General features: G+C 45.3%; 1 protein-coding gene and 1 pseudogene across 5 annotated transcripts in view; one reads left to right on the plus strand and one right to left on the minus strand.

Moving 5' to 3' along the window:
* The window catches only part of LOC140387908 (SH3 and multiple ankyrin repeat domains protein 3-like), a 1,536,301-nt gene that overhangs the window by 873,343 nt on the left and 635,609 nt on the right, over nt 1-27,349 (minus strand). For all 5 annotated transcript variants that reach the window (XM_072471211.1, XM_072471213.1, XM_072471209.1 and 2 more), the window contains exon 5: nt 3,221-3,424. In XM_072471211.1, coding sequence (XP_072327312.1) covers nt 3,221-3,424 — 204 coding nt within the window. The remainder of the gene's footprint in view (nt 1-3,220; nt 3,425-27,349) is intronic.
* On the plus strand, nt 17,984-24,065 carry LOC140387768 (large ribosomal subunit protein uL5-like; annotated as a pseudogene).

Below are 27,349 nucleotides of genomic sequence, written 5' to 3' on the forward strand. Positions count from 1 at the left end.
ACATTCCACCCCCCTTTACGTGTCGCGTTCTGTGATGGGGTGGTGGCGGCAGCATAGTGACAGAATAAGAGGAATTTCTTCTCTCAAGGAGTGGTGAATCTTTGGAATTCTTTGCCTCAGGAAGCTGTGGAGGCTGAATCCTTGAACATTTTCAAGGCTGAGATCGATAGGTTTTACAGGAATTAAGGGTTATGAAGGTAAGGCTGGAAAGTGGACTTACTGAGTGTTAGATCAGCCATGATCTTATCAAATGGCAGAGCAGGTTCGAAGGGCTGAATGGCCTCCTCCGGTTCCTATGGTCTTATGGACCTTCTGGTCCCGCCACTGGCAACGGATTTCCCGTTATTCACACCCGCTGCCTCTGGGGTTGCCTTAGGTGCAACGGGAAAATCCCGTCGGCACAAATGGTCGGAAAATTTGGGCCTTTGTTTCTAAAAGATCGCTGTGACCCCGCGATTTCGAAATACGGAGAGAAATTAACCAATGGTTCAAGTTGGACTGTAAGCATCGAGTGAAGACATGAGCAAGGAATCAAAAAGCCTCAAAGTATAACTGGATAAAGGATTCAGTATGCAATGACAGCAGTTCAGAGAATCTTGATGTGGTAGCACCTCGCAGACCATAATATCTCCATGGCACCCTGAGGACTGAACGCTATGGGGAGAAAGTACTAGAGCCCTGCGGAGACACCGTGGGAATGTAGGGACTGAGGGAGATGCGATTGAGGGATGGTGAGAAGGTGGTCGATGGGGATGAGATCTATTTTGGGCCTGAAGCATTTTTCCTATAATATTTTTTATTACAATTTACAGTGTTGATTCATGAATAATTGCATAAACATACAGAAATAATCTGTCCCCTTTAATAACTTTGAGTAAAGGACTGGGATATCACAAGTGCAGCACTGTAATAGTTATTATTCTGTCTTTGTAGCAAATTAACACAAGAGTTAAACAAATGAGGTGGGTTTAATTGCATACCACACAGGTTTGGCTTTGCTGTGTATTGTTTCCTGCTGAGATAAGTGACATCTCATGATAAAACATTTAATAAACTCATTGTCACAAAATAATTGAGAAAAAGGTAATAATTGTTGGTTCAGTGACAAAACAGACACTTCCTATTGAAGCTCACTGAAGCCTGATATCCGTTTCTGCACCAATCCATGAGGACAACACAGCTGATTCCACAGCAGAGAACATTCTCTTTATTCGCAAAGAGTAGCTGAGGCAGCAGGCCAGACACCAGGTTCATTTTGGAGACTTGGGAATGGATTTTACCATCACAATGTCATGGGGGTGGTGGGGGGGGAGAAGAAGAGGGGAGCATCCATTCTTAAGTATTCTTAGGGGTACAGGCAGCAACGCCAATGACTGAAGTGATTTGCACATAAAGCAAGGGCAAGTGAAGTGAGGTGCTTACTGATTGCCGACAACACTGACTGTGAGAGCCGTGCATTCCCTCTGTGTCCAAAGTGTAAATATTTCCTTTGATTTTACCATTTGATGGCAATGATAATTCTATTAACATATAAATGATTAAACAATTTCTATAACTTGTTGCAAAATATTTGGTGTGTATTAAATGTATTCAATCTCATTCATCGGGTCATGGTTAATCAACAAGTCAAATCTTCTGGCCCACTGAGATGAAGATGGGCCACTAGGTTGCCTGCCACTGATCCAGGCTCTCGCATTCCCTCCCAAAACCTCACTGACTCTTTATTTCTCCTTTCTCCTTTAAAATGTTCCCTAAATCCTCCCTGAGAAGGTGCCAAATTTGTTTGATCATACTCTTCTGAAGTGCCTTGGGACATTTCGCTGTGCCACTGGCATTGTATAACTGCAATATGCTGCAAGCACACCTGCTGCTTCTCCCATGCTACAAACTGCATGCATTTTAAATGCTATAAATGCACAGAGGGGCTTGGCACAGCCCCATATTAAACAGTTGAAATAAATGGTTGCCTCCCCCCCCACAATGAATGCCATGCACTCTCATCCAACAAATATCTCACAGGCTCCCACTGCAAGAAATAAATTTATCCTGGTTCACACCGAGCAGCATTCGAAGAGAGTTCCTTCAGCTGCAAGCATTCTTGGCCAGCCTATGCTCAAGCACTTTCACCTCTGAGTCAGAGGAACGTGGGGTCAAGCCCCATTCTGGAGAATGGAGAACACGATCGAGCCTGACACTGAACTGCCAGACTGAGGGAGGTGCTGTACTGATTTTTGGAGAGATGTTAAACCACTTTTCAGGTGGACATAAAAGATCCCACGGTCCTGCTAGAAGAAGAGCAGGAGAGATCTGTCTGATGTTTTTGCCGATACTTCTTCCACACAGGGTAGCATGGTGGCACCGTGGTTAGCATTGCTGCCTCACGGCGCCGAGGTCCCAGGTTCGATCCCAGCTCTGGGTCACTGTCCGTGTGGAATTTGCACATTCTCCCCGTGGGTGTCCCCTCCACAACCCAAAGATGTGCAGGGTAGGTGGATTGGCCACGCTAAATTACCCCTTAATTGGAAAAATTAATTGGGTACTCTAAATTTATATTAAAAAATACTTCTCCCGCACCGAGAAACACTGAAACAGATTATCTGGTCATATTTGTCATTGCTGCATGTAGAAGGTGTACTGTGCATAAATTGGTTACCGAATTTCCTGCAGCAGTTACTATACTTCCGAAGTACTTAATCGATTGTAAAATGCTTTGGTATAGAACAAAGAAAAGTACAGCACAGGAACAGGCCCTTCGGCCCTCCAAGCCTGTACTGACCATGCTGCCCGTCTAAACTAAAATCTTCTACACTTCCGGATCCGTATTCCTCTATTCCCATCCTATTCATGTATTTATCAAGATGCCCCTTAAATGTTACTATCGCCCCTGCTTCCACCACCTCCTCCGGCAGCGAGTTCCAGGCACCCACTACCCTCTGTGTAAACAAAACTTGCCTCGTACACCTGCTCTAAACCTTGCCCCCCGCACCTTAAACCTATGCCCCCTAGTAATTGACCCCTCTTCCTTGGGACAAAGCCTCAGACTATCCACTCTGTCTATGCCCCTCATAATTTTGTAGACCTCTATCAGGTCGTAGGTCCTGAGGTTGTGAAAGGCACCACATGAATGCAAACTTTTCTTTATATTCTCCGCTCCAAGGGAGCAGTGTCAGACACAAAAGCTCAGTTGCACAAGTACACAGACACAAATCAAATGGAATACCTCAAGGTATGGTATGGGTGTATCAGGGGGCGTTGGGTATTCTCGGAGCAGACGTTCTTCATCCAGAAACTTCCCAACCCTCCCGTTGTAAGCTGGTTGAAAGAGCCCATAGTTTAGTACATCCTTCAGCGTCTGGTTGAGAGTGCACAGTATCCGTTGCTTAGACACCCACACGGGAGCGTCAAGGTTGAACCTCATACATTTCTGAAAAACAGAAGGTGCAAAGAATTAATGGAGCAGTTCATTTCTCGTCAGATTCCTCTACCCGAAGCTGCAGTCACACACAAAACTGTCCTCATCCCGCTCTCCCCATTCCAGAAATAGAAACTCCATGCCATTTGAGTCGGCTGCCCTTTGGCAGCTCATCAATCCTCCAGACCTCAAGCAGTAACTGCGGGAAGGCGAATCTATGTTGATGGTGGAGGGGTAGTGGGGGAGAGAATAATTGAACTCACTGTGTTCCTCACTGAACACAAAGACACGGAGACATACCCATATTATTTAACTCATCACAGGCCAGCATTGCAGATCAGTGACTTTGCCCACAGTGCCCTCAATCCATGCTCTCCTATACATTTCTTGAATGCCATATCAAGTAGTACAAGTAATTTAAATTTGTTTCATTAACTCAGACCATATTAGTGAATTGGACTCTGGGTTGTACACAGCAAAACATCCCTCTGCTGTAGCCGTCAAACAGGCCTTGCAATTTCGCATGCTGGGATACACATTCAGGACATATAAAATAAGAACAGGAGTAGGCCATGCAGCCCATCGAGACTACTCCACAATTCAATAAGATCACGGTTGATTCACACCGTGAGCTTTCACTGATGGAGTTTCCACAACCCTCTAAGAGTCACAAAATCCAAAGATTCACATCCTCCTGAGTGAAGAAAGTTTTCCTCCTCTAGTGTCCCTATGGCCAGCCCTTTAATCTGAGGCTATGCCTTCATTTCTCGACTCTGCATCCACAGGAAAGAGCCTTTCAGAATCTTATATGTTTTAATTAAATGCCCCCCCCCCCCGCTCCCTCCGTCAGGGACCAAGGGCTTTGGCGACCACACACTTCCATTGGACTGGTCCGTGATTATGTTTGGCAAAGAACTGCGGTGGTATGCCATTGCTTTCTGCAGTACGGCTGACCAGGAAATTCTCCCACACTTAGCACCTGCCCTCAGGTTAGAGGAAGGAATTATTGACTGATAATCAACCTGTATAGCCATGTTATAATCGGACTTTCCATGGTTGTCAATCCTTGAAGTAGGATTTGAACCTAGAAGCTTTCGCCCCAGAGGTAGAGACACTACCACTGCACCACAAGACCTCCCTTCAATGAACTCATAGAAACATAGAAAATAGGAGCAGCCCATCGAGCCAGCTCCGTGATTTATTATGATCATGGCTGCTCATCCAATTCAATAGCCTGTCCCTGCCATTCTTGTAAATCTTTTCTTCACCCTCTCCAAAGCCTTCCCATCCTTTAACAGCAGTGATTGATGAGAGATTTATACTACAAAGGTGAGCTGAGCATTACATTGATCAGTATTGGATAAATGTTCAGAATGTATTGTAATACTTTTCCCATTGGGCCCATTGTGCATTAAAAGTTGATTTTTTAAAACTGTTTGGGATTTCTAATGTAATCTGAAGTGATTTAAATGTGTAGATTCCCTATAAAATGAAAAACAAAATCTTCAGCAGTGGTCACTTCAATGGGAAAATAAGCCCCAAGCTGCCCCGGACTGTCTTAATTGACAGGGCATCTGGTGAAGCTTCGAAAAAAAGGCCATCTGGTTTCTCATTTTCAAAAGAGTCCATCGTTTACATTTCCCAGGGTTTGCTATCGTAGCTGAGCCCATTATCATGGAATCGTAGAATCCCTACAGTGCAGAAGGAGGCCGTTCGACCCATCGTGTCCGCACCAACCCTCTGAAAGAGCATCCTACCTGAGGCCCACTCCCCCACCCTATCCCAATAACATCATCTAACCTTTGGACACTAAGGGGCAACGTATCATGGCCAATCCACCTAACCTGCACATTTTTACACTGCGCAAAGAAACTGGAGCATCCGGAGGACACCCACGCAGACACAGGGAGAATGTTCAGACTCCACACAGTCACCCAAGGCCACTGGCGGTACGAGAAAGCGGTGCTAAACATTGTGCCACCGTGCCGTGAATTATTGGCCAAGTTTCAAAAGCTCCAAAACCACTTATCATAGGAATGGGCTGTATTAATTAAATCCAGTCCTATGCCTCTAATCATAAAGACCAGGACCCCATGTGCCTTTCTTGTACCACTTTCCCAACCTGCCATACCTGCTGAGTATTGACAGAATTTTCTGTACTTGTTTCAGATTTCCAACATTCACAGTATCTTGCCTTTTTTTTTCACTTCATACTTCTCTGCATTAAATGCCATCTGCCACTTGTCTGCCCATTCCCCTGCCTATCTGTGCCCTCTTGAAGTCCATCACTATCCTTCTCAAGTTCACAACATTTCAGAGGTTTATGTCATCTGCAGATTTTGAATTGTGTCTTGTACACCCAAGTCTAGGTCATTAATATACATCAAGCCAAATACTGGCCTTAGCGTCAACAACTGGGGAGCTCCATTGTACATATTCCTCTGAGTCCTAATAACAACCGTTCACCACTATTCTATTTCCTGGAACTTTGTATTCATTCTGTCATGTAACCTTTAATTCCATGGCATCAGTTTTGCTGGCAAGTCCATTTGATGGCAATTTATCAAACATCTTTTGAAAATCCACATACACCACATCAACTGCATTACCCTCATCAACCCCCTCAGCAAAAAAAAAACTCAATCAAGTCAGTTTCACACAATTTTAACACATTCATGTTGGCGTTCCTTAATTCAGCCACACTTGCCCAAGTGACCATTCATTTTGTGCTGAATTGTTGTTTCCTAAAGCATTCCACTGCAGAGGTTAAACTGACTGGCCTCTGGTTGCTGGATTTATCCTGCTACTGTTTTTTGAACAAAGGTGTAGCATTTGCAATTCTCCAGTCCTCTGGCACCAGCCCCATATCTAAGGAATATCGGAAGATTATGGCCAGTAACCTGTCTAGTGTAATGTCGACATTGGGCTCAATGGCTTCATTCTAATCATTTAATATGCTAATCATATGCTATGTATATAATCTCAGGAAGTGACGCAACATCCTAGAAGTTGGTCTCTCGTACAGCTTCACGGAAGATGTAAACAAAAGCAGTAATATGTATCTCAATTAAACTCCTGCGTGGCTCATATCTAGTTTGGTGAATGAGCATCCTCCAGCCAGTTTCACATACACTATGCCTCACAGTCCAGGCGGGATGCCCTGTTTACAGTTTCCCCACGTAGACGAACAGACGTGTCCGGCTTCATCACCGGGACCATAGTGCGGCCCACTCCTCAAATTGCACAGGACGTACGATGTACAGACTTTCCAGACCACTGCAACTCAATATCCACTTTCGTGAGCAAGACGTAAGGAATTGGCCGCGTCCTGAAGTACCTGGGTGCAGCCTCCGGGCTCACATAGACGTGTGCTTTGGCTCCCTTTATCTCAGCCAGGACCTCCTTGAATACCTCTGGATATTTTCCGAGTACCTCAGAGATTTCCGGTGCCCATCTGGAACATCTGCTGCCAGTCGAAGCGGAGTACTCATAGCCAATCACGCTCCAGCAGGTTAGGTCCCGGCCCTTGCACCACGATCAAGTAGTCTGACAGCTTGTTGCCTGTGGGTTACTGGGGTCATGGTGGTTCCTATGAAGCTCAGTGGTTCCCCAATGTAAATTGCCAATCTGGCTTTAATGTCAAAGAACAAAGAACAATACAGCACAGGAACAGGCCCTTCGGCTCTCCAAGCCTGCGCCGATCACGTGTTCTATCTAGACCAACCGCCTGTATCCTTCTATACCCCGTCTGTTCATGTGCCTATCCAGATAAGTCTTAAAGGTCGCTAATGTATCTGCCTCAACCACCTCACTTGGCAGTGCATTCCAGGCCACCACCACCCTCTGTGTAAAACACTTCTCCACTGAACCTTTCCCCCCTCACCTTGAACTTGTGCTCCCTTGTAACTGTCAAAGCCTCCAACTGTTCACCCTATCTATACCCCAAATAATTTTATAAACTTCTATCAGGTCGCCCCTCAGCCTCTGTCTCTCTCGGGAAAACAATTCCAGTTTATTCAATCTCGCCTCATTGCTAATACCCTCCATACCATGCAACATCCTGGTAAACCTTTTCTGTACTCTCTCCAAAGCCTCCATGTCCTTCTGGTAGTGCAGTGACCAGAATTGGACACAGTATAACAAATGTGGCGTAACCAATGTTCTATATAACTGTAACAGAATTTTTGTGCTTTTGTACTCGATACCCTGTCCTATTATACTCAATACCCCAGTCATGCAGGGTTAGTGGCAGGATTCCAATGCAGAGTCGGCAGAAGTTCTGCTGACCAATGATGGAGACTGCGGCCCCTATGTCCATCTCCATCACTAGGGGGGTATCCATTCACCTGAAGTTTGACCTGAATCGGTGCCACCTTCAGGTCGTGATGCAGTTCAATTGCATCATGTTGTCCTCCGCGAGTGGGCCCACAAGCCTGGCTCGAAGTTACCTCATCGCCCTTCCAGGATGGCACGCTCTCTGCCGATTCCGGTGGCTTTGATTGCCGCGTGTTCTATGGCCATATGCCTGGCAATGTTGCTGGAACTGCCCCTGGTCCTCAGGGGAGGAGTTCCGCTGGTCTGCGGCAGCTCCGGATGTGGCGTTGTACCCTTGGTTGGTTGTCACTTTGTAGGTGAGCTGCCCATTCGGGCACTGCCCTGGGGTGCCGCTGGAGACTGGTATGGAGGTCGAGCAACACTATGGACATTATAATCAATGGAACCTTTGGAGTTCCTGCATTCCTTTTCCTACGTTTACGTGGGACAGCACTGTAATGTTCTTGTCGGATGGCCTGATTTATATGACAAGAACATTTGTAGATAAAGCTATAAACGATGTATTAACATTTCACAGTTAACTATATACAAAAGAACAGATGAATAACAGTTAGGACAACCACAAGCAACCTTTCTCCAGCTTCCTCCAGCCAGTCTGAGAGGTCACCAGACTCTAACATTCAGCATATACTAATGAGACTCCTAGTGGTCAGTCGGTGAATTACAACACAACCAGGATATCACTACAAGCACTAGCCCTTTTTAAATGCAGGCTCCATCAATAACCTGGAACAGATAGTTTCTCACACTACCGAAATTGGCCCTTCTCTATATAAGCATTTTTACTTTTGATTGCTCTTCATCATTTTTCATAGCTAACCTAAAATTTATAACACTATGATCACTGATCGTTAAATGTTCTCCTACTTAAACTTAAACCTCATTCCTTTTTAAAAATAAATTTAGTGTATCCAATTCAGTTTTTCCAATTAAGGGGCAATTTAGCGTGTCCAATCCACCTAGCCTGCACATCTTTGGGTTGTGGGGGCGAAACCCACGCAAACACGGGGAGAATGTGCAAACTCCACACGGACAGTGACCCAGAGCCGGGATCGAGCCTGGGACCTTAACGCCATGAGGCAGCAGTGCTAACCACTGCACCACCGTGCTGCCCTGACCCACCTCATTCCTACAACCAGATCGAGCAATGTTTCCTTCCTGTTGTGCCAGAAACAATGATCAAGTATACAGTACCGTGAGTATATTATAAATGCTGCAAATTGAGTTAATAATAAATGGATATATGGTGTAAAACCCCCTCAACATTATCTCATCAAATACTTGCAGGACATGTACAAAGTAAATCTCTCTCGACATTGCTTCTTTCCAAACTCAGGACAGAATAGATTAAACACAGCATAAAACTCCCTCTCCTATGGCCCATCAAACATTTCCATGGCTATTACAACATGGATTATACATCGACCAAAACTGCGACTACACTATCCCATCAAAAACTCGAGGGCTGGTGCAGCACAGTGGAGAGCAAATTAATTCTACCCCCTTTCCATCAAACAATGCTACTTCTTTCTGTTTGGTGTGGTTTAGCTCAGCTTTCAAATCGGAATATAATAATACTATAATCATTTATTGTCATAAGTAGGCTTACATTAATACTGCAATGAAGTTACTGTGAAAATCCCCTAGTTGCCACATTCCGCCGCCTGTTCGGGTACACAGAGGGAGAATTCAGAATGTCCAATTCACCTAACAAGCACATCTTTCGGGATTTGTGGGAGGAAACCGGAGCACCCGGAGCAAACCCACGCAGACACGGGGAGAACCTGCAGACTGCACACAGACAGTGTCCCAAGCTGGGAATCGAACCTGGGACCCTAGATCTGTGAAGCAACAGTGCTAACCACTGTGCTACCACACTGCCTGGTCAGCCTCTGTCCCGCTGAACTATCCAGACCTTTGCTATTTTAAGTTTTCAGATGTTACAAACCTCTTTCACTTTTGCCCTTTTTATGGGCCAGGATTTAGAGAACCCCAAAGTGTATCATGGAGTTCACCTGACCCACAACTTTTACTAGATTGTGGTATGGGGAGCACACGTCCCACTCTACAGGTGTGGTACAGCAGAAATGGAAAAGTATTTTTTTTAAGCAAAACAATGTTTATTCTATGAACTCGTTAACCTTTTTAAAACCTTTAAAACAGAATAACATCAGGCTTAACTTCACTATTGAGAATATTTATAATTCTGAATTCACCAAATGATTCAGAGATAGTCTTTTGATGGCAGAGAGAACAGCAGTACACCTGCTAGGTTTGGCTTCAGCTCCAACACTGAAAATGAAACTAAAATACACCCTGCAGCAAACAGCCTAAAATGAAAGTAAAAAAGCTGACAGACAGCCCAGCTCCACCCACTCTCTGACATCACTGCAGTAATAAACACCCATTTCTTAAGGGTACTCTCACTACAGATATTTATATACACACCCATTTATAAACACCCATTTCTTAAAGGTACTCTCACATGACACCCTTTTCCCGGTGCTGATAAACAGGTCTCCATTTAAATAAAATTGTTCAAAGTGCACATACCACTGTTACAATAAAAATATAACAAGCACACAACAAAAAGCTGTCAGAGATTGCACCAGTAAATCAAACCTATTTCATGGCTAACAAAATCCCATTATGTTTTCAAGAGCAGCTTGTGAAACAGAGTATAAACATTTGGTACGAGGATTGCTGAAGCATGTATGACGCTGTGGGAAACCTGAGACATGCCAATCAGTCCATTGTGTAATTTTCCGAATGGCTTTTGTTCATTGTCTGTCGGCACTGGTTGCAGGTATATGGCACTGAGGCATGTCATTGGTATAGAGGTGAATGCTGCACCTCTGAGGACCTGGATAGTCACTCCCTGAAGTTCTTTTCTTCCCTATTCTTTCTCGATGTGCTACATGGTATTTGATGGTGGCAGCCACCATCTCATTCCCAGAGATTATAGGCTGAAAGACTCAATACTGGTGCGCAGGACATAGGAAAATAGGACCAGTAGGCTAATTGGGTCGTTGAGCCAACAGTGAGGAGCATTCAATGAGTTCATGGATGATCTGAGATCTAATTCATGCTCTCGGTTTTCCCCCATATCCCTTAATACCTTTGTTTACCAAAACCCTATCAATCTCGGTTCTAAAGTTAAAACAACTAGCATTAACTTGTGGAAGAGATTCCAAACTGCAAAAACCCTTTGTGTGAAAGAAATGTTCCTTAATTTCCCTCCTTTTTTTTTGTTTTCTTAGTTTAAAAAAATATTTTAATTTTTTTCAATTCAGGGGCAATTTAGCGTGGCCAATCCACCGACCTACACATCTTTGGGTTGTGGGAGCAAGACCCATGCATTCACACGGAGAATGTGCAAACTTCACAAGGAAAGTGACCCGGGGCCAGGATCAAACCCGTGTCCTAAGTGCTGCGAGACAGCAGTGCTAACCACTAATTTCACTCCTAAAATATTTGGTTCTCATTTTTGGACTATGCACCCCTGGTGTTAGATTCCATAACTAACCATCCACCCTTTGCCAGCGGGTCCGATGGCAGGCGAGGTAGGAGAATATGGCGGCAGGCCCAAAAATCATTATCACATCCCATTAATGGGATGCCAATGAAGACCCAAGTCAGATTCTCCGTGGTAAAACGCTGGCAACGAAACATATCTGGAACATCGTGGCGTGCATGTACTGGGACTCACTTAAACAGTGCCTGGGGCTGCCTCCAGAATTCAGGATGGAGGCAGCCCTCAATCCCCGACCCCGGAACACCACTGGTTGCCATAATCTTCCAATCTTCCCAGAATATGGGGAGGTGCCAATAAATTGGAGGGTAGATAATCTGACAGCCTCGTTCAAGAGGGTGCGAGAACATTCTGAGCAATGACAAGCCAATCAGTTGAACATCCGTGGCGGGTAAAGGTTTCACAAACAATAGTCAGGGGGAAAGGATTAACCGGCACTTGGAGAGACTCGAGTTAATTAAGGAGGCAGCACGGATTTGTGAAAGGCAGATCACGTTTGATTAAACTGATTGAATTTTTGGGCGAGGCAGTGGAGGAGGTTGAAGAAGCGAATGCAGTGGGTGTTGTCAGCCCTTATTTTAAGAAAGCATTTGACATACTAAGGCTGGTTAAAAACATTGAGGATCAGAAAAGTGCCAGTGTCAGATTGGAGAAAAGGTTGGCTTAATGACAGAAAATGAGCAAATCATAGCGAATGGTTGTTTTTCAAACTGGAGGATGGTAGACAATGGTGTTCCTCAAGAGTCGATGCTTGGATGTTTTGAGGTACTGTATACAAAGGACTAAATTGTAGCGCACAAAGACTCCGAGAGACGAATAGAGTGAAGTCGATGAGGCTTTATTAAGCGTGACTGTATCCCCCGCAGTTCGGTAGTAGATTGCCTGCGGGGGAGGACTCCAGGTACTTATACTCCGCCTTCAGGGCGGAGCTAAAGGTCAACGTCCAACCAGGACCCGGGATCTGTCAGCCAATGACATCATGGCTGCACAGTCCCACATGACCCCTAATGCATACTACCACACTTGGATATAGGAATACAGAGTGAAACTTCAACATCTGCGGATGATACCAAACTTAGAGATATGGCAAACAGTGAGGATGATGCTGATCAACCACAGGACAAGGAAAGGTTAGCAGAACGAGGCAGACAGAATTTAATACAATGTGAGATGATGCATTTTGGCAGCAGAGATAGGCGAGAGGCAATATATGAATTAATGACAGAGTTCAAAAGAGTGTACAGATGAAAGTGGCAGGACAGGTTTAGAGAGCAGGTAGCAAATCATATGGGAATTTGCACTTCAGAAATAGAGGTATTTAGTACCGTTATCCTGAACATGTATAACGCTGTGTCACAAATAAAGTATTGAGCCCAGTTCTGGTCACCACACTTTAGGAAGGATGTGAAGATCCTTCGGATGGTGCAGAGGCGATTTACTGGAATAGTTCCGGGGATGAAGGACCTTAGCTACAAGATTAGGTCAGAGAAACTAGGGGTGTTCCCTTTGCAGCAAAGGAGGTTTAGGGAAGTCTGACAGAAGTGGACAAGATTACGACAGGTTCAGAAAAGGTAGACTGGAAAAAGTGATCCCATTAGCTGTTGGTACGAGGACTAGGGGTTGCAGGTTGAATGTTTTGTGCGAGAGATACAGAGGGATATGAGGAAGGGACTTTTTAAGGTTTGAATTGTGGTGAAAGTAGAGATAAACAATGATTTAAAAAGGAAACTTAGAGGCAGTTGAGGGAAATATATTGGCAGGTCCACAAGGATAGAGCAGAGAATGGGACTGACTACAATAAGCTGACATGGACACGATGCGCCGAATGGTATCCTTCTGTAACGTAATGATTCTTTGACTCATCACCTGGATTTGGGCAATGAATCATAGAATCCCTACAGTGCAGAAGGAGGCTATTCGGCCCATTGAGTCTGCACCGGCCCTTGGAAAGAACACTCTATCCTAGGCTCACTCCCCCTTTCCCTGTAACCCAGTAACCGCACCTAAACTTTTGCACACGATGGGTCAATTTAGCATGGCCAATCCACCTAATCTGCACTTCTTTTGACTGTGGGAGGAAACCGGAGCACCCGGAGAAAACCCACGCAGACACGGGGAGAAAGTGCAAACTCTGCACAGACAGTCCGGAATTGAACCCAGGCCCCTGGAGCTGTGAGGCAGGAGTGCGAACCACTGTGCCACCCATGTAAGACTGCTGTTCATAGACTACAGCTCCGCCTTCAACACCATTATCCCAACAAGACTAATAACCAAACTCTGCAATCTTGGACTTGACCCTTCCCTGTGCAGCTGGATCCTCGACTTCCTCACCACCAGACCCCAATCTGTCAGGATAAGCAACAGCACCTCCTCCATAATAGCCCTCAACACCAGAGCCCCGCAAGGATGAGTGCTCAGTCCGCTACTATACTCCCTATACACACATGACTGTGTGGCAAGATTTAACTCAATCTATAAGTTTGCGGATGATACGACTGTGGAGGGTCGTATCTCAAACAACGACGAGTCAGACTACAGGAGGGAGATAAATCGCTTGGTTGCATGGTGTACCGAAAACAACCTCTCTAAATGTCGGAAAGACCAAGGAACTGATCATCGACTTCAGGAAACGCAGCATGACACACATTCCCGTCTGCATCAATGGCTTTGAAGTGGAGATGGTCGGTAGCTTTTAAGTTCCTGAGGGTCACCATCACCAACAGTCTGTCCTGGTCCACTCACGTTGATGCAACAGTCAAGAAAGCCCAACAACGTCTCTACTCCCTAAGGAAGCTAAAGAAATTTGGCATGTCTGCATCGACTCTCACAAACTTCTAAAGATGTGCGATAGAGAGCATCCTATCCGGCTGCATCACAGCTCGGTATGGCAACTGCTCGGTCCAAGATTGCAAGAAACTGCAGACTGTGGTGAACTCAACCCAATGCATCACACAAACTTGCCACCCCCACATTGATTCTGTATACACCTCTCGCTGCCTCAGGAAGGCAGACAGCATTATCAGAGACACCTCCCACCCAGACATTGCCTTCTTCCAGACCCTTCCATCAGGCAGAAGGTACAGAAGTCTGAAGACTCGCACATCCAGACATAGGAACAGCTTCTTCCCCACAGCTGCCAGACTCCTCAACTACTCCCCCTTGGACTGATCTGTTCCCTGTAAGAACACTATTCACGATGCCTTATGCTGCTCTTGCTCATGTATTTGCTTTGTTTGGCCCCTTGTTCCGCACTGTAACCAATCACTGTTTGTCGATGTACCATTTGTCAATGTTCTCTTTTGATTATTCTTCTTGTCTACTATATACGTACTGTGTACGTTCCCTCAGCCGCAGAAAAATACTTTTCACTGTACTTCGGGACATGTGACAATAAATCAAATCAAATCAAATCATAAATTTAAAGTACCCATTTCTTTTCTTTTCCCTGAGCTAAAGGGCAATTTAGCATGACCAATCCACCTATCCTGCACATCTTTGTGTTGTGGGGGTGAGGCCCATACAAATGTGGGGAGAATGTGCAAACTCCACACAGACAGTGACCCAGGGCTAGGATCGAACCCGGGTCCTCAGCACTGTGAGGCAGCAGTGCTAACCACTGTGCCACTGTACTGCCCGATGGAGAGCCTCTCCGTCATTGCAGAGGCAGTGGAAGAAGCCAAAATTCGAAGTCGTACCCCCGAACACTGCACCTACCATTTTCATAGGGGCGGGAATAGGCTCAGCTCAGGATCTGCACAGTGGGTTTCATGGAGACAGCTACCCGTATGTAGGAGCATTTTCAAGGCTCGAGTATTGAGCCAGCCTTAACGTGGGGTTCGTCCCTCATTGTTAGGCCTTCGCTTAATAAACAGAGCAGACACACAACAATCTTGGATAAGATGGCTATTTACTATCTCAAGCTTGGTTTCGTGCACACGGAGATGGACCTGGATAATGCCAAGATCGATCTGCTGAACTCTGATAAAAACACATCAATTATACAATTTCCAAAAATCAATAGCCCACCCCAGTTGAACTTGATCCAATCCCTGAAGCTGTCATGTTCAGGCTTAACCAATAAAATTGCGCACAACATGATTGAACCTCATCCTGTCACCTGTTGTTTACCAAAGGTTTGAAGCTCAGGTTAAGTTGTATTCTCCCTCCTAACATCCTGTTCACCCATTGTTCATTAGGGACACGATGGCAGATCTGGCATCCTCTTTACTCCATGGATTGTTTCAGAGGGACACATTATCAGAAGGGGCTTCCTTTTCACTTCATAGATTGTTCCAGAGGATATTGGAGGCCACGTATAAATCTTGCTTACTATGTAATTTGCTAACCACACATCTTGTGTGTCTCAAAAACATGGGCAGGTTAGCTAGCCTAAATCCCATCATGCATTGTGGCCACTGCTTGTTACCAGAGTTTACATGATTATCACTGCTATGTCCCAAAATACAGGTTTAATGGTTAATAATGATTACCCAGTACACTTTCTATAATTAATCTCAATCCTTACTAAACTAACTTATGTAAAACTGTTCTAGTGGCATCCTAGCTATTCAGTTTTAAGAGGTCTCATCACTGGACACCCTCTTCATCGTATAAATCAGCAGCTGTCTCCACTCATGCCTGATTATGGTGACACCCCAGCTGTGCCCCTCTGCTGCTGCTGCTATTCCTTCTGACCAGGCAGACCATTGGCAAGGCTGCTGTGCATGAGATGGACAACAACATTTTAGTGAGGTACTGGCATCACTCACATGCTCCCCGGAAAAATTACATAAGATTTCCCAAAGGGAGCTGTATACTTGGCAGCCTTTTTAGCTCAGTTGGCTGGACAGCAGGTTTGTGATGCAGAGTGAGGCCAGCAGCGTGGGTTCAATTCCCCTACTGGTTGTACTCATGAAGGCTCCACCTTCTCAACCTTGCCCCTCGCCTGAGGTGTGGTGATCCTCAGGTTAAATCACCACCAGTCAGCTCTCCCCCTCAAAGGGGAAAGCAGCCTATGATCATCTGGGACAATGGCAACTTTACTTATTTACTGTAAGTCACAAGTTTCACCTGTTAAACAGGTCTAGCCAATCTAATTTGCAAGAATTTTTTAAGGGTGAGACAAAGGAGCTTGATGGGACAAGGAGTGGTTGTACTGTATTTAGATTTCAACGAGGCCTTTGATACAGTTCTTCTGGAAAGATTGATTCTGAAACTAAAGAATGCATGAATCAGTGGAAATATTTTACAAGGATGCATAATTGGCATAATTCAGACGGTGGGGGTACAGAATGGTCATTTGCCTGGAAAGCATTGCCAGTGAGGTCTCAGAGTGGTCCACTATTAGATCTTTTTTGTTTAAATCTGCACAAATAATGTGAAGCTGGGAGTCACAAGTACAGTGGCTAATTTTTAATTTCAGGCTAATGAAGGGAGCTGACAGCAAAAGTTAAGCTTTGGGAGGAATCTGTGAATAGAACAAATGGGATGGCAGAATAAACTTAATGCACAGAAAATGCAAAGTTCTTCACATGGACGGAGAAAATGTTAAATGGAAATGAAATATATGCATGGAAAATAGAAGCGATCCGACGGTCCTGATTGACAGTAAATTGAAGATCGTGCAATCATGCTTGGTGACAGTGAAGAAAGGAAATTAGATTTTGAGACAAGTAAACAAGCCAGTATCGAGCTGAAATAGTGAGGCCATCTTGCCACTTTATAAATAATTGGTGTGACCATACCGCGAGTACTGTGCACAGTTCGGATTGCCACTGTACACAAAAGGTACTGCACCTGTCGCAAGGGTACAGCAGAGGATACAAGCAGAATTATAGAGGAGATGGAGGGATTGAAATATGAGAATCAATTATTTAAATTGGACAGGTTCTCACCGAAAAAAGAGAAGATCGAGTGGTGAAATAACTCAGAGAGTCGTGAACACAGCCCAGTCCATCACATGAACCTGCTTCCCATCCATTGACTCCATCTATATCTCCCGCTGCCTGGGGAAAGCGGGCAGCATAATCAAAGACCCCTCCCACCCGGCTTACTCACTCTTCCAACTTCTTCCATCGGGCAGGAGATACAGAAGTCTGAGAACACGCACGGACAAGACTCAAAAACAGCTTCTTCCCCTGTGTCACCAGACTCCTAAACGACCCTCTTATGGACTGACCTCATTAACACTACACCCCTGTATGCTTCACCCGATGCCAGTGTTTATGTGGTCACATTGTGTACCCTGTTGCCCTATTATGTATTTTCTTTTATTTCCTTTTCTTTTCATGTACTTAATGATCTGTTGAGCTGCTCGCAGAAAAATACTTTTCACTGTACCTCGGTACACGTGACAATAAACAAAATCCAAACTATTGTCAACCATGACATGCTGTTTCATCTTGTCCTAATCAATAGAACTTGGAGGGATAAATTCAAAATTAATTTGTTGAAATATTCGGCGAGCGAATGGCCAATCTATGGAACCAGGCCACTCGACAATGATGAAAGTAGTTAGTATTTATTCATTCAAATGTAAAACAACCATTTTCAGAAAAATAACATTGTGAGATACGTTGAGACAGGACATGTGGAAATTATCATGTGTTCGAGGATAGCAAGTGACCATGATCCTCTGATTCTTCAATAGGATGAGTTTAAAAAAATCTCCTTTTGAGTGAGAGGCAGCAGTGGCCCCTTTAAGCATGGCTGGTTTGGCTATCGTGTGCCTGGGGAAAATGGCATTGTGCACTCAGCTGCAAATGAGCTTCACAAAAGGGCCCAGAAACAGGAGTAAGGCCTCTGCTTTGCATAAGCAGTGGGCCCAATATTGTGGCACCCTCATCAACATGGAGTGTGGTGGCACTTCCAAAGTGGACTGTACAAGCTCAGACCATGTTCAAGTCAGGCAGCTGTGCGGAATCACATTTGTGGGGCTGAGTTCTGCTGGCCACATACAAACTCACAACCTGATTCTCCAGCTGATACACTGGAGGGCAGCAAAGCACTGATCTACTCAATTCATACATACCATCCTCCTCCTAAATAACCAAAGCTCTGCATGATTTGCACCCTCAAGTGGGTTGCTAATCCTCCCCGATAGTCCTGGAGTCTCCAGGAATTGCAGATTAATTTCCCAGAGATGACTTTCAGCAATCTGGGGTGAGGGGGACACTGGGATATCTCAAAATAAATATTTAATCAGAATAGTTATCTTCCTGCATTCTGACTGAACACTGCCTTTTCTGACATTGCAACAGTGACTACACTTGAAAAGTACTTAATTGGACGAAAAGCACTTTGGGACATCATTAAGTCGTGAATGGGGTAAACGCAAATCTTTCTCTATTCGCTTCAACTCACCTCAGCCTTAAGTTACAACCAGGAAAGAGAGGAACTTGGGTTCAATCATACATTGTGATGGGATGGGAGCTGGAAATCTTGCTATTTTACCATGAGTCAGCTGTCTTAGTTCATCCAAGAGGTGATACAAGTCAGGGGCCAATCCAAATGGTGGCAAAGTAGAGGTGAGTGCCATCAGCAGACATACAAATGTTGACTCCATGCATCTGGATAATATTGGTAACTGGTAGCATGGGAAAGAAGACCAGAGCCTTGGATCAAACCCTGGGGTATAGCACAGGTGAATGTTCAGACACAGTGGGCGAAAGCTTTGGAGCTGATGTAATTGTCTGCAGTGCACCAGTTGGAAGTGCAGGCAGGAGGGTACCATCCACTGAGGTGGATTATGGAGGAGAGATGTTTGAGGAGCTTGGAATGGTCAGCAGTGTGGATGGCAGAGGATGTTGAGGAGGAAGTTGCAGTCACATCGGATGTATTAATTACAATGGGGAGGTTGGTTAGCTCAGTGGGCTGGACGGATGGTTCGTGGTGCAGAGCGACGCCAACCATGCGTTATCCATGAAGACTCCGCCTTCTCAACCTTCCCCCTCGCCCGAGGTGTGGTGACCCTCAGGTTAAATCACCACCAGTCAGCTCTCTGTCAAAGGGAGCCTTTGGTCATCTGGGACTGTGGTGACATTTAGGTTTTAATTGGCAGCCTTTGTTAGTTTTAGTGTCACTAATTTAGGGTCATGATCTGATTGCAGTGCCTGAGGAGGGAGAGAGGTGACCGTGTAAAAAGGTCTGAGGATAGATTGAATGCAAGTGAAATTAAAGGACATCAGGGGAATGAATGATGCTTTTTCAGGGACAAGTTAAGATTTTTATTATTCATTTCTGGATGTGGAAATCTGGCAAAAGTGGACTTTAATGCCTGACTCAGTAACGCAACGAGACTGTTAAATCTCACGAGAGGCCTCGCACAAGATTTGTGACGCTCTGAATGCCTCACAGCATCTCGCGAGACATCGCAACCTAGATCCTGCCCTCGCTGGGCGAGATCCAAATTTACATTTTTTTAAAAAAAAAAGAATTTTAAAATAATTTAGAGTACCCAATTTTTTCCAATTAAGGGGCAATTTAGTGTGGCCAATCCACCTAACCTGCACATCTTTGGGTTGTGGGGGCGAAACCCACACAGACACGGGGAGAATGTGCAAACTCCACATGGACAGTGACCCAGAGCCGGGATCGAATCTGGGACCTTGGTGCCGTGAGGCAGCCGCGCTAACCACTGCGTCATCCCCACACAGACACGGGGAGAATGTGCAAACTCCACATGGACAGTGACCCAGAGCCGGGATCGAATCTGGGACCTTGGTGCCGTGAGGCAGCCGCGCTAACCACTGCGTCATCGTGCTGAACCAAATTTACATATTCAAGTGAACTATGAGCCTCATTTAATCATTGTAGCGCCCGATTCTCCCGAAGCCTGGAAACGGATGGCCGTGTCTGGGAGGCCTCCTCATGGGGCAGTTTAACACTGGTCCACAGACATCGGTGGTGGCTATGTTGGAAGCAGTCGCATATGCGGTGACTCCCGCCAGGGTAATTTGTATTTGGCCCTTCTCGCCCAGTTTATAGGTGATGTTTGGGGGAAACTTTGAGTAGTTCGATGATGATGTCCCCCACATAAAAGTAATGCCCAACAAGTATAATACAAGACAGCAGACGGGCAAAGAATCGTCGTTGGACTCAGAAACTCCTCGAGCCTCACTGATAGAGAAAATAGCAGGGACTCCTCCTGCAGCTTTGGCCTTTCTGTAGACGGCAAAGATGCCGCAAGTTTCTCGGTGGAGGAATTCAAGAAAAAGCGACAGGCGGTCTCTGAGGATCTGGATAAGGCAATGGAAGGGGCTGCAGCCCCCATTCGTGTGGCCTTGGAGCAGATGGATCAGAAGGTAAAGGAGCAAGGCGCAGGTATATGAGGGGTGGAGGTGGCACGTTTGGACCAGAGCGACCGGATTGTTTCCCTGGAGGCAGAGTTGGTGCTGCTGGCTGAAGGACATAAAGCGGTGAACGGCAAGGTGGACGCTCCAGACGGCAACATTTAAGAATCATTGGATCTGGAGGGTTCAAATCCTGCGGACATTCTGTCCAAGATGTTTGGGAAGATGGTAGGGGTTGGGGGATTGCCATCCCATCCATATTTGGACTGGGCTCATCAGTCACTAAGGCAGAGGCCCCAATGTGGGAATCCAACGCCAGCTCGTCTTTGAATGACTTTTAGAGAGAGAGGCTACTGCTTTGATGGGCTAGAGGGTGCGGGTGAGTTTGTAAAGCAGCATGGACTGAGGGCAAATTAATTGTTAGGTATGTTTGTATCTGTATTTATTGTAGGATTTTGTATTGTGGGTGAAGGCATGTGATTATGGGGAATTTTCTGGGCAAGTTTAGAGTTTGTATATTGTATTTTTGGGATTGCTTGTGGGAAGGGTGTTGGTTTTCTTTTTGCCCTCTATATTTTTGCATTAAAGTTGGATGTGGGTGGGGGCTAGTTGTCAGTATGATTATTCTTCTGGTTTTATTCTGTGCGGGAGCCATCAAAGGTCCCGGGTGGTTGGGCTCTGGGCAGGGTGGTATCCTAGCCCTCCCACTGGCACATGGGCATCTTCAAACTGCCAGAGTGGCACCTTGGCACTGCCACCTGGGCACCCAGGCATGGACACTGCCGGGGTGCCAGGCGGGCAGTGCCAAGGATCCTGGGTGCCATGTTGCCGATGCCAGTGATTAGGCCCAGGGGTGCCCTGCCCTTAAGAGGTGGGTTGAGAGGGGTGCTCAAGGACTCCCTGAAGAGGTAGGTTTGGGAGTGGAGGGGGTGACTGGAGGCCACGGTGGAGATGCCAAGGGGGGTGGAGAGCTAAGGGCAGCATTTAAAAATGGTGCCCTGATCTCTTCCTGCACTGAAGCAAGGTGCAGCCTCAGCAGAGTGTTCTTCACTGAAGCCCAAAAAAAAATCAAGAGTCCCGTTTTGATAGCGGGGGTCGTTCTTGGAGCTGAAGCACCGAAGAACACCCCGTTATTTGCGCCCAAAATGGACTCTGCTTTTTGGGTGTTAAATCGCACCCAAAGAAAAGGCAACATATGTCCAAATCAGGCTGATCTGTGAATTGAAGGGGAAAGGTACAACTTAGAAGTTACAGTGTACTCACGCACCTGTTACTTTGGTCCTTCTAGGTGACGGATGCTCCATGTGTCTCGTAATGATGGTTGGGGAACAGAGTATGGGGGAAAGGAAGTAGCTGAGGGAGTGTGTGGAACGAAAACCGATTGGCAAATGCAGAGGCAGCTGAATTAATACCCATCACTTTGCACTTGGAAAATCTGTAACCTGCTGGTGTTTGATGTCTGAAATGTGGATCGGGCGTGCAGTGGAATTTAGCAAGAATTGATTGTGAAAGAGGTGTTTAAAGCTGTACCTGTCTTCCAGGGTAAACATTATCACAACAAAGACAGGTCAGCCTTGGAAAAAGCAGTGACTTTCATGTGCTGCCTACTCTAGATCAGAGAACGTGACCATCAATGGATTGTTGCACAGAACCTTCCAACCTCTAGCCTGAGGAAGGAGGAATCTCCTTTTCATTGAGTTGTGGGGGAAGAGAGGACCTGTAATTCCAGCACCTGCCATGCTCAGTTAACCTGCCAACGAGCAGGGATAAAGGGCAGTGCCCATCTGGTAATAATGCTTAGACTGAGGACTGGAGTGAGGTTAATATTTCAGAGTTTTAAATCTCATTTGAATTCATTCTCTTCCTACATGAAAGCCAAGCAGTGAAATACAGATAAATTATTCAGCAGTCCCAGTGCTTTCGCTGCGTACAAAACAGTGCTATCCTAACTCAACTGGCTTGTACTATCTGTAATCGCACATCACATGAGACACAAACACAGCAGGCACAAATTAAAGAGGAAACAAATCCTCTTTCCCATTCTACAATTGGACTCGACAACCCAATGTGCAGCGATGGTGAGCAGCAAATCAACTGGACGCCAAAGTGTGTAATGGACACACACAGGAACTGTTCTCTGTTCAATCATTTGACGAGGAATTTGAAATGCAATACCTTTTCATTTATTCATGGGCTTTCCCACCCCGATCCAACATGGTCAGAAAGTGTTTACTGTGAATCAGCGATGTCGAAATTGCCAGATATCTTTTGGCGGAGCAATATAATCAGCAACGGATAATGTAAAATTACAGTACGCTCTTTTGGTTATCAAAATTCCCATGAAGAGGTGGAGAAAATAATTTCAGGGACTGAAATCTCTCAAGGCAGAGGGATGAACTGTCAACCAGAGCGACTGATATCTCCGGATAGGGCACCAGACTCCTGCAGTGTCCAGTGATCCAGAATAGAACACAGCTCACCCAATCAAAAGGGGCTCCTGTATCTGGATGAAACACAAAATGCCCAATCAGAGGAGTCGGTGTTTTGAGGGCCTAATTGAGGGAGCTGATTTGGTGTCAATTGTTACCATTAAGCTGCTGTGGCAAGGGTAGGTGAAAAGAAGTAAAAAGTCCTATGCCCTGAGCCCCGCATTAGGAAATTATGTCTGAATATCTGTGTCGGTGAAAGTGGTGACATACTCACTAAAGCTGCTGGAGCAACTCACTGGCCAGACCCCAGTGTTTTCTGAAGTTCGCTATACTGTGCCATCATTTGGGATTCGAAGATTGCTGCTCATTGCCCAATCCGCGGAGCCAACGATGAGGCGGTTGTAGAGAAGTATCTAAAGTTCGCTATTATGAACCGAGGAAGTGTAATGTCTACAGCACTGGGAACTTTGGCTTTGCGATCCAGGAGCATATTGATCTGGGCATTAAGGATGATCCTAGTATTGGGATGTAGGGCCTGGATTTCTATGTGGTCGTTGTGGTGTTCTTTGTGTTGCTTATTTAGGATGGTTGGCCTAGTGTTCCACAAAGACCAGCATATCTATCACTGAAACAAAGCTATGATTTTATTTCACTACTAAACTGGGTATAGACACTTAGTCCTTTTAGAATACAGAATTGATCAATAACATCTAACTACACTCACCTACTGCTATCTCACTCACTGGTATAACTATATACTAACATTCTTACACTAACTGTTTCGATGACCTTGCTCGAGCTGTCTCCTGCTTATTCCTCCTCTAAGGTCTAGCATCATTGCTTTATATAGTGGTATCTGCAGGTCTCTCTAGTGGCTATTTACTGTACTATATTAACCCTTGTAATGCTGATAGTTATGATAATACCACAGTCATGGGGCGACCTGGTTTCAGATTTTCCTGATATTTCTGATAAAAAGGTGAAAAGGGGATGCATTGGGTTGAAACAAAAACATTTCTCAGGAGGAATAAATGAGGTGGTTTCAGCAGAAATATAATGGAACATAATTTGAAGAATATGTGAAACATGCAATAAAAGCCATTTGTAACAGTAAAATAAGACCTAGGCTGATATCTGATGATGAAATGAAAATGAAATGAAAATCGCTTATTGTCACAAGTAGGCTTCAATTGAAGTTACTGTGAAAAGCCCCTAGTTGCCACATTCCGGCGCCTGTTCGGGGAATCAAACCGTGCTGCTGGCCTGCCTTGGACTGCTGTCAAAGCCAGCGATTTAGCCCTGTGCTAAACAGCCCCTGATAAGGGGGACATGGGGGAGGAGAGATATTAACAGCATTGCTTGATTCTTTTTCTATGGGAATGGGGAAGAAAGTGTTAGTGGGATCAACAAAAATCAGACATGGACTGCTGGGGGAGCAATCAGTAGATGGAGGGGTGGTGGGTTAATGATCAGACATGGATCACAAATCGAGTGAAATGGACGGGTTGAATACCTTTTCTTGCGCAGTCCTTTCACACATACTTAGGCAGCTCTGGGTTTAAAAAATGAAGACCTTTCTCGACAGCTCAACCCCATTCCTTCACTACTCACTTAAGCTGAAGTAGATGGTGTGGTAACTTAAGATTCTCATCTTCAGACTCCACATTCTATCTGTATGTTTCCACCTCAGCAACACTGCATCCATTCTTACCTCATCTCCAACCTTGCCCACCCCAAACCTCTTATCCGTACTTTCACTGCTTCAAATCTCAACTTCACATCGGAGATGAATTGAACACAAGTTCCAATTGATCCAAACTCTGCCAACTTCACCTTCACCCTGTCCCCATCTCCATTAGCTCTCTGTACTCACAATTCTGCACCTTGCTTCCAAGGATTTGTCCAGTCTACGTCTACAGTCTGTACACTGCAGAACTCTGAACTGTAGCCTCCTGTGGCAGCATAGCCCCTTTAAGGGGTGGGGTCCACAGACCACGTGACTGGCTTGGGCCAATTGCGCAAGAGCGTGCAAGCCCTGGCCAATGGGGAGCTTGTGCAGGACCCTGGGAGCCGCAGTGTCAAGTGCCTGGGTCCTGATGGATTTGATCCTAGGATCTTAAAAGAAGTGGTTAGTTTCTGAAGGTTTAATTCAATCATTTCTATTCATTCTTTGGTCAGTTCTGTCCATATATGTCTTATTTAATTAAACGTCTCTCTAAATGCATGGTACATTTTAATTGTTAAACTGCAACCAGCCCCCCCCCCCCCCGCCCCCCCCCCCCCCCGCCCCCCCCCGACATGCCCCCAAAAAAACAAGTGTCACTGATGGTAGAACCCAGAGCCCTTCAGAGGGACAGGAGGTAGAGTTCTCCACTCCCAGAGTGTCCAGCAACTTCAGAAGTACATCCAATACCATTTAACGAGGCCAGTAGCTCAATGGTAGAACTCTACACTCCCATTTTGGGAGAGGGTACGTACTCTTCTGCTGGAGTGTTGGGCTTCCATTCAAAAGGACTGGGACCTGTAGTGTGGGAGTGAGACAGTTTCATTCCAAGAGGATCAATAGATTGAAAGAAAGGCTTAGGGATCCATTTCCAAGATTTAAAAAAAAAATCAATAGTAGACCACCCTTTCCTCAGAGTCAGATATCGTGATTGGGTGGAATCAAGAGTTGAGTGTACGGACTTCAAATCTCAAGTCCCCTGGAGACCCTTGGATGATTTATCAAGAAGCAAATGACAATTCTCGGTATTTGACAAAGATGGTGGCTTTGGGCAGAAGAAATAAAATTTCTGTGCTTCTGTTCGAGCACAGAATTGATTGAACCTCCTTGGAATAATTAAATAAAACTGCAGACACAGGGAAAAACAGAAAGAACATCATTCTTCACTGGGCGATTATGAAGACTAGCAAAATTGCATTGCAAGTCTGTCTGATTGGAACCAGATGCTTTGTAATTGTTGTACAATATTGAGATTTGCACTTGTGTTGGGTTCAATCAAAGTTTGAGGCGATAAAAAATAACCCATTAGTCACCTCATTTTAACAATACCGTGGGTACTGAAGCATTACTGGAATCCTACTGTGTACTGAAACCAAACAAATAATTTGAAGAAACCTATTATCGGTGGTTCAGAGGATATGCTTAAGTGGAAATAATAATCCAATTTCCAAGGCACCAACAATACAACACAGTAGCTGAGAAGAGATCTTATTAAGAAATATGAAATTGGAAAAAGATTCCACACTAGCACCTTGGGGCTTTTATAGTTTGTACACTCCCAGTTGTGAGCTGCAACTGGAGAAACAACTCCCTCCGAACATTAATTAACTTTTCAACAAAAATTCAGATAGCAAGCAATAGCTGCAGATTTTCTACTATGAAATATTATTGCTTTCAATTAGGCTCAACTCACAGCTACATTTCCTCTTGGATATCAGCTGCCAAAGCAGCCTTTATTCAGAGTGAATTTACTTGGGCAGGTCAGTTTTAACATATGGCAGGTTTGGTCTTCCTCATCGCTGGCGCACAATTGGCTTTGCCATCCACCAAACATGACTGGACCAAAGCAAATTCTATTGGACTTGTAAGTCACAGAATCATAGAATTTACAGTGCAGACATTCGGCCCATCAAGTCTGCACCGGCCCTTGGAAAGAGCACCCTTCCTAAGCCCATACCTCCACCCTATCCCCACACCTCCGTCCTATCCCCATAACCCCGCCTAACCTTTGTTGGACACTAAAGGTAATTTCGGCACAGGAGCCCACATTAGAAGCTGCATGCCCCTCACAGCCCCATCCCAGCCAACCCAGGATTCTTAAAAATTCGGTCTCAGACTGTGGCACTATTGTCCGTCCATAACTGTCCTGAGCTCTTGGGTGCAACCGAGTAGCTTTCTAGGACTCAACACAGTTAACCAGCATGGAACTGGAGTCAATTTGGTGGCCAGACCAGGGTAGGGGTGTCAGGTTCCCTTCCTTCAAGAACATTAGGGAGTCAGTGGGTTTCGGCAACATACTGGTAGCTTTCCATGGATTTCACCTCACATTCTAATCCTTTTTCCTAGGTCATGCACATTATCTTATCATGGACTGTACCCACCATCTATTTAAGCACCTTCTTTATCTTACTCGATCCATTTCATCCCCTGACTGTAACGTTGTATAAGTACTCCCGATTCCAAAGACAATTTCTGAAATATCCACCAAGCTGCATATCTCCACTCTGGCTTAATGGTTTCCAGGGTCAACAGGCCCACCCCTCCCATCCCCGCGCTCAGATCCAGCAATGCAGAAATAATTTTGTTACACGGAGCATTAGACCAGCTTGGTGACTATCCTCGGTGGGG

Source organism: Scyliorhinus torazame, chromosome 13, assembly GCF_047496885.1.
Source record: "Scyliorhinus torazame isolate Kashiwa2021f chromosome 13, sScyTor2.1, whole genome shotgun sequence".
In the NCBI taxonomy this organism is placed as follows: Eukaryota; Metazoa; Chordata; class Chondrichthyes; order Carcharhiniformes; family Scyliorhinidae; genus Scyliorhinus; species Scyliorhinus torazame.